At 42.7% G+C, this 12,152-nt stretch overlaps 1 protein-coding gene across 1 annotated transcript in view; it reads right to left on the bottom strand.

Annotated features, from left to right (window-relative positions):
• The window catches only part of ACBD6 (acyl-CoA binding domain containing 6), an 80,415-nt gene that overhangs the window by 27,278 nt on the left and 40,985 nt on the right, over window positions 1-12,152 (bottom strand). The window contains exon 6 of the mRNA XM_021545838.3: window positions 11,958-12,047. Coding sequence (XP_021401513.1) covers window positions 11,958-12,047 — 90 coding nt within the window. The remainder of the gene's footprint in view (window positions 1-11,957; window positions 12,048-12,152) is intronic.

Raw genomic sequence — 12,152 nt, 5'->3', positions numbered from 1 at the left:
CATGGCAGAAAGGAATCAAGTGACTTGTTCAAGGTCACGCTGGGATTCTGTAGCAAAACTGGAGAATTAGAAACCTAAACTTGACTCTGAAATGAGACATAAACAGAATTTCTTCACTGAATCCACAGATATTTTACAGATCTGGACATCTACTGCTATGTTTTTTAATAACCTATATAACTGTGGAAACCCAGCTCTGAATGGACAGATCTTGTCATTTCTCTCAAATTAAAAAAAAACCAAAGCAAATTCTCTCACCTGCATCACAGGTGTGGCTCTATAAAGAGGAAAAAATGGTATTGTTCATATTCTAAATTATTTTCCTCCTAAACCTTAGAAGAACCATGGCTCAAACTAATGTGCAATTTTAAAGTTCTGTATATTCAAGATGCATGGCTCACGAGATCTTGCTGTTAGTCATGAATTGTTCAGTACTTGGATTTTTCTGTTAGTTTTTATATACAGCAAAATATATCACTTAACCCCTTCTCCCCTTGATAACAGTTGCCAGCACAGTTTTGCTTGCAGTGTTTAACAGCCTCAGGAACTTTTTGCTCTTGTACAGGCTGGGCAGGAATGAAACAGGAGCACACAAACAACCCAAGAATCTGGAGAGTCAAACCACCAGCTTGGAAGGAGGAGGTTGTGCCATGGACGGGACATGAATGAGATAATTTGTATATAGTAGAATAGCAAGTAGTAGATAATAACAGTAGTATATAGTAAAAGCAAGTGTATATGTGTGTGTAAATATATATAGTATATAAATATATATATATAAAAATATATATATAACAGCCACCTTGTTCACTGTATTCTGTCCACACAAAGCAAATGTCCTGCAGTAGAAAACAAGAGGTGCTTCCCAAAGACAGTTTCAAAAGGGTGTGAAGGTACAGAAGTACCATTTATACACCCAGAAAATGCAACAGTTGCTCATCACATTAAAACCTGACACCTCACCAGCCAAGGCTTTTGCCCTACACCTTGAAACCTGACCTGTGGAGACAAAGAGATCTTCTGAACATTTCTGGCAAGCTGGACAAGAAGAGATGCTTTAGCCTCATGCAGTGTTAATGGGAGGAGCAGGTGTGTCAAACCAAGTCCCTGGCTGGGTCCAAGCTGCGGTTTCCATCTCTCTTCCAAGCTGTGTTGAAGTGCATTGGCAGAACAACATCCATCTGGGATGTATTGAGTGCTGACCACAGCAGGATTTGTCCTCTGCAAAGAGGATATGAGCAGAACACTCCAATCTGCATAAACGTCGCATTAATAATGCCTAGGTGAAGATTGCATTTTAATTCTGAACTCCAGCTGAAGGACCTGCTTGATTCAAAGTTCAGAGAAGCTTCTTCAGCTGCTGGTATTGATGAGTATTTCAGTGCCCACTCCCAGGGAAAGCTGTGTGCCCAGTGCAAGGCCACAGGTCCCAGGCAGAATGTCAGGCTTCCTCTCTGGTTTAGGAGTTCAGGTAACACCCAAATTCATGCTTGGGCAAGGGCTTGGGAAACCAGCCATCCTTAGCACATGCAACCCCTTGGAACAGAACATTTTGGAGGTCACAGCAGACACTGGATGCTCTTCTGAAGAACAGGCAACACCACATCTGCCCCTGCTGTTTTCTCACACGCTACAAGCCCAACTTAATGATTATTTACACTTCCCTCTTCCAATCTTCCTCTGTCCTCCTATGTAAATGCACTATAAATACAGACTTGGCATAAAGCCCATCCATCCATGGTTCAGCTTCCCCTGATCCGAAAGGTCTTTTTCTGAACAAAATGTGATTTAGCTCCAAGTTCTTGTAAGCCTGAGCAACTTCTTTCAGCCTCCATCAGCACTAATGTGACACTTGCCCTTGTGCTACTGATGAGCCACCTGTACCTTGAGAAATCAAATTTCAGCATGACTCACATGGACTTCTGCATGGACACCATTCTCCTGAGGGTCCCATGAGTCCTTCAAGAGTTGTTTGGGGTTTTGGAGGGAACAGTGGCAAAAGTCACCCTCCACTGTACATGCCATAGGACTTTGCCCTGAACAAGACCAAGACCTCTGGCCAGTGTCAGATAATCCGTCACTATAAGCTACTTGCATCCAAGCCAGATATTTATTGCTATTGATCTGCCTGGTCCCAGAGAAAGACTTTTGTTCTTCCAACCCAGGACTTTGACCTCAATTAAGTTATGAATTTCAATCCGATAGACTGCTCCACTTACCCTGCTGCTCTCCCTGACTGGATTAATTAGAATTAGCTAGGCTGGGAGTCACCCCGAGCTCCTCATGGATCATGTTATTTTAATAATAAATAAAGAGACAGCAGTGGCATACAAGGAAAGATTTTGAAAAATTGTTCATCCAAGAGCATCATTCAAGACCTGCCAATACTAATTTCTCTGAGTTTGATTACCTCATTTACTTCTTTTTATTTCTATTCATTAATTGAGTTTTATCCCCCATTACTTCAGCTCCCCAAATGTGCCCTTCCTATAAAGGAACCAGATACACGCTTCGCTGTTACAAAGTTTTATTACTGCAGCTCATCAAAAGTATAGTTAGCAGGAATGGAATAGTCATTAAGCATTTAATAATCTAATAGTGCTCAAAAAAAAATATAATTGGGGAGGGGGAAGCAAGGGAGAGGGACAAGTCAGGCCTGTCTGTTGCCATAAAGTGTGCACTGAGGGCTGGCTAGTGGACAAACCCAAGAAGGTAACATCCAACACTGGAGAGAATGCATATATCCATCAGGATATTTTCTGACAGCACAATAATGCCTTTGGAACAAGCCTACAACTGGTTGAATACCAAAGGAATTTGATTGGCAAGGGAAAGTTTCTGAACTAGTGAGTCGGGGCCTGATAGCTGCATTATCCTTATTACTTCCCTTTCCCTATAAAAGCAATTACACATCCAGGGATGTCAGGCTGCCCAGGCCTGCCCTGAAATGGATTGTCTCAGGCAGCCATGTCACGGCCACACTCCAGAGTCACTGACCCATAAACAAACACCTATTTGTCATGCTCATTTTAATGTTTAATTGGCTGGAACAGCAGAAATGGATTTAGATGATGGAAGCTCAACAGTTCTTCCAATGCTGGTACCCAGCCTGCAGACAGGCACCTCCTAGCCTGAGAATGAACACCGTGCACAGTCTCAACACACCTTGTGGAACTTCAGGCCTTTGCTTTGTAACAAACTTCTATTCCAGCCAAGCTGAGCATTGCTAAAACAGGAGGGAAGACTCATTGCAATACAGAATGTCTAAGGTGGGACAGTCCATTGGTGTGTTAAATAAACTAGAAGATCACTCCAAGGTAAAATTTACTTGTTTTGTTACAAAAGGGTGCAACTGAGTAGTTTTTCTGTGACAGGTAGAGAGAAGATGGCACCAGCCCTTGCTACTCACCAAGACTTCTGCTGTCCCACACAAGTGAGGATGCTTGCTCACATGGATTTCCAAAAGCCTCTGGACACATTCTCTCACCAAAGACTATTAAATGATGCTATCATGATGCTTGAGAAGTGATTAAAAAACTAGAGCTTGAATAGGAGTAAACAACCAGCTTGCACAATTGTTGGTGAGAGCTGGAGCCTCTGAGGGATCTGTACAAGGGCCTGGGTTATTCAGCCCACAGAAGGGAACAGGGAAAGCAGGCTGGGAGTGAATTATCCAAGTCCTTTAAACCAAAAGCTATCTGTAAAATGCTACAAAAGGATCTAAATGTGACAGGGTGAAAAGCCTGCAGATGAAATTCAACTCTAAAAAACCACCAAGTAATGCACATATGGAATAACAATCTACAGTCTAAATCCAGAGCAATGGGCTCTGAACTAGCTATTACTACCAGTGCAGAGACAGATAATGAGTTATTACAGACAGCTCTGTAACACCAGCTCAGCATTCAACAGTAGATAATAAAAAACAAACAACAATGAGACATTGGGGGGGGGAAAAAGGAAATAAGAAAACATCACTATATTGCTTCATTACATTTCATATTGCACTTACAGCTTGGGCACTGGGAGAAATGCTGCTCCCTTCATCTGAGAGCAGTAAGGATGAACTAGAAATGACCCAAAGAATGGCAAGTGGCAGAGTTACTGAGCAGCTTCCAAATGGGGTAGGATTAAACAGATAAAACTCCTCAGACTGAAAAAGAAGTGATCAAGGGGAATCAAGGAGACCAATAAAGTCAAAAGCAGGACAGAGAAGGTAACTGGGGGAACAATTACTCTTTCTCATTACACAAGAAAAATAGGCTCTCATATGAAATGATCATGGCAAGAGCAAAGCAATGCACAGTTAAACTACAGGACTCCCACTATCATAAAATTTGGGAATTCAAAGAGGGATAAAAGAAATTTATCAAAGAAAAATCCAGAAGTGCAAAAATAGTAACAGTAGGTCAGGAAGCCTCCAAGCCTTGGATTCTGAGAGAATATATGAAATTACCACTGTTTGCTTACCCTACTCTGTCTCCTAAGCATTAGTTCTTCCCTGCCACCAGAGACACAACTCTGAGCTAGAAAAGTCTCCTGCACTGACACTGGATGCAAACACTGACATAGATGCAAAAGTAACATGTAAAAGTTGAGAAACAGGAACCTACTAAATTAACTTTCCCATTTTCAGTGCTGGTCTGCCACTTACAAACCATGGAGCTATAATAATAAAAAATCTTACTTAAAATCTAGCCAAAATAAGGTTAAAGAGTTACTGACCCAATATCTAAAGCATTAGAACAACCTTATTTAGCAAAACTTAAAAGTACTTTGTGCTGAATACTGCAAATTTGAGATGCCCCAATGATTTACCTAGAATTGTTTTTTTTTGTTGTTGTTGTTTTTTGTTCTGTATGGGTTTGTTGGTTTTGATTTTTAGAGCAAACCAGAAGAAACAACTGCCGACAACAGATGAATACAAAATTCCATTTGAAAGTAAAGCCTTGAGGCTTTTTTCAAATTGAGACGTCCTCAGGGAGAAGGTGAGTGGCAGAACTTCTTCAAAACAGGGAAAGCTTTTCCAAGAGGCTGATGGTAAAAGATGTTCTAGGAACAATCTCTCCTGAGCAAAGGGTAGCTGATGGCTTGGTTGTTCCTCTGGCAGGGAAGAGTGGCACCAAAGCCATAGGAAATGAAGCAAGGCTGGAGACCATTCCTAAGGTGATTAGAGACCATTCCTGGGGTGATTAGAGACCATTCCTGGGGTGATTCGTTCACCTGAAGAACCAGCTCGGCTGCCAGTGGTATCCTGTTTGTGCTGTTAAGCAAACACCTTAATGAGGGGCTAAAGCATTTCCAACAATGACCTCAGGAATTACAGGTGTTTTAACACATGCTGATTTCAAAGATGACCCTGGGACCAAGGGCCATGGGGCCACCCCATGTCCTCGAAGGGAGGCATTCAAGGTAAAGGCTCTTTCCTGCCTCTGCAGGGACACATGAACACAGTGGGGAGTAAGATGCCTGTTTCTCCTCCTCGGTGCCACCTGCACTGACCTCAAAGCTCAGTACTGCTGCTGGCTTCTGTCTACTGCAAGCATGACAGGGAGTGCTCCACAATAGAGCTGTGGTGTCAGGCATGGAATCAAGCAGAAGGCTCCCTGAGCTAAAACTGTGTGCCTTCTGCCAGACTGCATTCCTGGCCATGGAAATGCCTCCCTCTGCACAGCACAGCCCGCAGTACAAGGCCCACAAGCCACTAAAATGTGCCACTGTCCTCGGTCCTGGCTTTTTAAAGCCTGCCTTTTGATTACCCCAAAAGCAGACTTTCAGGGCAAAGCAGCAGAGACCACTGCGAGTTTTTTCAGGGCCAGCTCTTGGATTTCACTTTTCAAACGCTGGTTTTGCAGGACACAGGAGCTTGCAGCAGTTCCTGGCTGGTGAGCTGCTTTGCAGGCAGTGCTGCACATGGGCTGCCAGCGCAAGGGTGCCAACTGCTCTGCTGCACCAGCCATGAAACAATGATTCATCTGTCTACAGGGAGCAGAAGATACAAAGACTGGACGTGTCAAGCTGGAAGATAGGAAGAAACAATGCTAAAAAGTCCAGCCTGGACTAGCAGAAGGAAACATCTCATCAGCTGTACAACTGATGGTTAGTGTTGATGAGGCCTGAGGTGGGTCCAGAAGCTAAGGAGCAAACCAGGGATAAATCTCTGCCTTTCCCAGCATATATTTAGAGTGAAAATATTTTGCAAATGTTTCTGCTGAAAGGGACTTTTCTCCCAGTAGGTAAAAACAGCATCTGCTGAGTGGTGACCATTTAACATTCAACCTGCTGCCAATCTACATTCTACAGAGAGACCCGTAGGAGAGACATGGAGCTGTGCCACCTGTAATAACTGTGTGACTGGCACCATGTCAATGCTTTAATGTAGAAAGCTACCCTCTGTCACTAAGCAGATCTCTCCTTTCTTTTGCCTAATGGCTTTCACACCCACTGGCAGCAGTGTCAAAACTGAAGGGGTACGTGGCTGCAGAGTCTTCAGAGATTTGCTTAACAAACCTGACCATGGAAATACTGAGACAGGGATGGGGGGGTGGTTAAGGTAAGAAGAACACTAATGTGTTTAATAAATCTGCTCTCATTGGTTTGCTTTTCATCTCTGTTTAGTGTCCCCATGCATTTAGCACTGTAGCTCCCTCCCACAGCAGTACCTGTGACATCCTTTGCTTGCTGTGAGAATATCTGTGCTGAAGCCTCTGCTGCAGTATCAGGTCCAGGACAGGACCTCTCCTGCCTTTATGAGCCAGGCTTTTAGTACATTTAGGGAGAAATTGATCCTAGGGACATTAACTGCAAGGGCATGAGGCTGTTGTGTTCCTATTTAATCTCAGCCAGGTTTAGAGAATGGTCATAACAGCAGAGGACTTTGGCAGCTGGCACCCTACTCACCAGTGTGTTTGCATCCCCCATCTCACTGGGGAGGGGGAAAGAAGTGTAGATGGAGCCTGGTCCTTGGTCACAACAGTCAAAACATCCACATCAACTTCTCCATCTCCCTACAGGCACAGGATCATGAGGGCATGACTAATGCTTGGTGCAGGAGGCAGGGAAGGGATGCATATTTGCTGAAACCAGCTTAATTTTAAAATATCTACATGCCTCCAACACAGGACCCTTGCTGTGAAATCCAAATGAAGAAGGATGAAAAGAAAAAAAAGCAGGCATGCAAGCAGGCCTGACTATTCCTTGCTTCTTTTTACCCTCTACAGACACAAGCCTTTTAGGAGTCAGGCAGGAAAATAGAAAACTCACACAAACACACAAAACCAGCAGACCACCAATCTTAGCAATCTTCGACATATCCATAATTTTGACTTAATTTTTAGCTAATGGTGGAAATTAGTCTTTGGATAGTTGATAAAAATCAACCTGTCTCTGCTGGGTTAGTACCATGATCTGTGGCCCAGCAACTACTTCTAGTACAATTGATTTTCCTTTTTGGCAACCAATAGGTCAGTCAATAATAATGTTGTTTGAAAAGGATTGAGTCATGAGGGAGATGAACCCTCCCTGCCATTTATTATGTTTGTATTGTCTTCATTTGAAAAGGTTTTTTCTTTTTTTTATCCCCAGTTAGTGAAGGTATTACAAGGGGATGGCTGCTCCATGTTCCATGTCTCCAGGAACACTCTTATCACCAGTGTAAGGATGCAAATAGAGGAGGGAAGCTGGGAACTGGGAGAAAGACAGCCTGGGGAGGCAACCATGTTACTCTAAGTCCCTTAAAAAAAAAAAAAAGTAAAAAAACCCCAATCTAACTCAAAATATGCTGACAAGCACCACCTCAGTGCATAAATATGACTAAGCAGCCTTACATGAATTGGTACAAGATACAAATCCAACATTGGTACCAAAAATCAACCAATGCTCTCTGCAGACAGCACAGACACCAGATGCTTTTCACTGAAATTACTACTATATAGAAATGAATAAAATGAACCCCACATAGACAGATTTCTTAACCTGATGATTTTCAGCTTTGGTCTCAAGTTTCCTCCTCAAACACCTGAAGGGTCCACAAGTGACTACTGAGAGCTTGCTGACCAGTGGTTTAAAGTCTTAGTGCACTGATCTGCACTTTACCAGGGAAATAAAAAGTCAGGAAATAAAAACTGAAGATCAGTTACAGCTTTTTTCATCCTTTTAGTCAGAATTACAGAAAAAATTCAGCATAGAAAACAACCACCATAACATTGATAATTGCACAATAATGCAGTTTAAAATCATAAAATATTTAAATATGGTTTAAATTCAGCTACTCTAACTCATAGATATGTACACAGCCCTTAATTATCCTGTGTGTCAAGTGATACAGTTCCCTTTACAACTCACAATATATTTATATTAAGACTTCCTCACATGGCCAGACAGGCTTGAAAAGTTTACCAGAGTAAGCTGAGCTGCTGAGCACCACTCCCACATAGTTCCCCATATACTCCCAAGGTGATGCCATGAACAGTCTCCTGGATTATTATTTTGGAGTACGGAGTACCCACAATAGAAACAAAATGCAGTCACAGGAAGTCCAGGAGGAAAGTGTGTGGTTTATGTCCCCCAGATACACTAAAGGAGCTCCTCTGAAAGCTGCTCGAGTAGCACCTCATGTCCAGAAGGTGCTCTCCCCACAGAGGAAAGGGGTTTTCTTTTGTTGCTCATCCTCTGCAAGGAAAATGTCTGTCTTCTTATGTTTTAAAGCTAGAAATGGATATTATAATTGTGTTGCTGAGCCCCTTCATTACTCTTATGTTACCACTGTCTTATGCTTAGAATCTTTTACCTTAACATGATGTTACCAACTGTTACGTTGCTGCTTTAGGCAAGCAGCTCCAGTGAAGGAGGCTGTTCTCAGACTGAGCCCCAAGCTCTGGGTATTTCCAGCAGAGCTCCGAAACACCATCCCACCACCCACTTTGACATGGCCCCTGGCACTGGAGATTTAGGTAATTCAATTACACAAATGCCCCTTCTCAACAAAGCAGAGCAGCCTGTTGCCTTTCTGCATCCCCTAGCCCATGGTAATTGCTTTAGCACCTCTTTTCAAATGTGCTATTAGAGCTAATTATGAACTAGCAGAGAATTCAGTGGCTACAGCTTTTCAGTGACCACCCCTTGGAAACTGCAGCACCACTGCTGAAACAAAAAAGCACAGGCACTGGATCACTGCAGTCCAGGGGCATGAGGTTATTCCCAGAATTAAAGTGGGTTTGAGCATGCTACAAGAATGAGCAGAGCCAGGAGAACACTCTTCCTGCTCCCAAAGCTATTTATCAGCAAAGAGCAATAGGTTGACTCTTGCAGACCTTTTTGATCCAGACACTACAGTACTTTGACAACAGACAGTATGAAGGTAACTAAAATAAGGCAGCAAAAATGTATTAAGGCACATCTGCAGGCACAGTGAACAGTAAGACTTGCTCCAGGTCACTCAGCAGAGCACCACTGTCACTGCCTGCTTAGAGCAGCTAAATCCTTTAGCACACTGCAAAATGGAAGAACATTTAATAAAAAGGTAATGGAAGACAGCATAAATCTGTCATGCTGTTTGACTAAATTTTTAGAAGCATACTAAAACACAGGCAATTAAAAAAAAATTGGTCTGTAGCATTCCTCTCCCTCATAATCCCGAATTCATTCTTTCTCTCTCCTGCTGTCTGAATGACAGTGCTGCTGCAAAACTGAACTAGACAGAAGAATTCCTGACGACCTGGAGAGGCACGTGGGATTATGGGGGCTGCTTGGACAGAGGTGTGAAGGAAATCTCTGCTGGGAGCACATCACTCTGGAAAAACAGCATCACCCATTCACCAGATATCCCCTCAGACTGAACCCACTGTTCTTTACAGCCTACACATTAACTGATAGTGCCTTTGGTAATGTGTTATAGCAGGTACTGGTGTTTATGGCCTGTTAGGAAGCCAGAGTTCTCCCTCTCCCTTTTTCTTCTGGTTGTTCTAAAAATTTCTCCTGCTTTGGATGTGAATTCTTCCAGGGTAAAGGTCAAAATTGAAAAAAAAAGAAAAAAAGAAAAAAAAAGGAGAGAAATAAATATTAGGTCACAAAGTCTTGAAATGTTATTGCAATTTATATATGGCTGAGAATAAAAATATGTCTGCTTTCTCTGGGAACACACCTATGTGCAAGTAGAGACCTTTACAAAAAATTCTCCTTTATTACCTTGGTGGGGAAAACATATCAAAGATTGATTTTTCTTTTTATGACTATTATTAACCTTTTGTTACTGGCCAAAAATAATCTGGTTAGAAAATGTGCAATGCATCAAAAAGAAAAGAGAAGAATTTAACAGCAAATTAATACTCAGGGGAAAAAAATGCAATGATTCTCTCTTTTGCTTTTTCTTCTAAGAGTCAGACTTCACCTCCAATGGAATGAGACAAGTGTCAAAGAGAAGAGATGATTCAGAGAGAGCCCAGAACCATCTTCCAGGCTGTCAGGGTGAAGGAAATGGGCAGGAGCCTGATTCCACGCCTTCCCAATTTCAATGAAAAGTTGTTCCTGTCTGTATCCAGCACAGCAATCACTAGCTCTGACTGAAAGGAGATAGACAGGATATGGATTTTTATGCCCATTTGCACTGGCTTCACTCTACCCCTCTTCTGTGTAAGGAAAAACTCCTGTTAAATCCATTACAGCTGAAACCCTGGAGACCTAAGCACAAACATACATCAGGCATTGCAGAGTTGTGCTTCCTCATTCCCATCCCACCAGAAATTCTGCCCAGGAAGAGGAAGACAGACTTTTTTACCACAATTGGATGTGTGTGTAAATACCAACACAGCTATCTGTAGCTTGTGAACACTACAGCTCTGCCTACAAGCCTTCAGAGTGCAGCTCTGCTTCACGTCCACCTCTTACAAATTACCCAGGAATCTACTGAAGGCTGCTCAGATCTCACTGAGATCTGAGCTCAATGTTCAATGATTCATCAGCAAAGGTGTATTGATGTCCAAACTGGGAAGGAGAGAGGAGCCAAAAAATACCGTGATAGTCAATCATAATTTGACAGAAATATTTTGGACAATTATATCTGAATACAATCACACTTACACAGGCTAGCCCTTAATTACAACAAGCTGGCAGAACTGGGAGTGTTGACTCAGGAGCACAGGCAGAATGGTTGGCTGGAAGAAACTATTAGCAAAGTGGTTGCTGAACCAGTTTAGGTCAAAACCTGGTCTATTCAGATAGCCTAAAACTGGTGCTAGCTAAGCCATTTGGGCTGCAAACCTCAGTGGCTCAAAATCCTGTCATTCTTCTCAGGTGACCTTTTTTGTATGTTCTTATAAGAGAATCCCAGAATGGTTTGGGTTGAAAAGGACATTAGATATCTAGTTCCAAACCCCTGCTATGGGCAGCAACACCTTCCACTAGATTAGGCTCCTCCAAGATCTGTCCAAATTGGCCTTGAACACTTACAGGGAGGGGGAAGCCACAGCTTCTCTGGGTAACCCCAGGGCCTCCCCACCCTCACAGGGAAGATTTTTTTTCCTAATATCTAATATAAACCTAATCTCTTTCAGTTTAAGTCGTTTCCCCTTGTCCTGTCACTCCATGATCTTGTAAACAGTCTCTCTCTGTCTTTCTTGTAGATATTGGAAGGCTGCAATTAGGTCACCCTGAAGCCTTCTCTTTTCCAAGCTGAACAATCCCAGTTCTCTCAGCCTCATAGGAGAGGTGCTCCATCCCTCTAATCAACTTTGTGGCCTCCTCTGGACTTGCTCCAACAGGTCCATGTCCTTCCTGTGCTGGGGCCCCAGAGCTGGATACAGCATTGCAGGTGGGGTCTCACCAGAATGGAGCAGCTTTTCTGTGATAAATACCCCAAGAGAACTTGCTGTGGAGTTTGGGAAGAATTCAGTTTCATGGAAACATTTGGTCAGGAGGCTGTGTAACACATCAATCCAATTTACCTCTGTTCTCCCTCTTACCTGGATGTTCACATCAGCAGCATTCTGTAACAGAACTGAAACCAGCTCCTTGTGTCCTCTGTCACACGCCCAGTGGAGCAGAGCCCGGCCCTGAAACAGCCAGGAAAAAATTAACAAAGCCAAGCAAAAAAAAAAAAAAAAAAAAAAAAAAAAAAAAAAAAAAAAAAAAAAAATCCCATGGGAAATCAGTCTTGC

Source organism: Lonchura striata, chromosome 9, assembly GCF_046129695.1.
Source record: "Lonchura striata isolate bLonStr1 chromosome 9, bLonStr1.mat, whole genome shotgun sequence".
Lineage (NCBI taxonomy): Eukaryota > Metazoa > Chordata > Aves > Passeriformes > Estrildidae > Lonchura > Lonchura striata.
The sequence above is the reverse complement of the archived record's forward strand: the minus strand, read 5'-3'. Positions and strand labels throughout refer to the sequence as shown.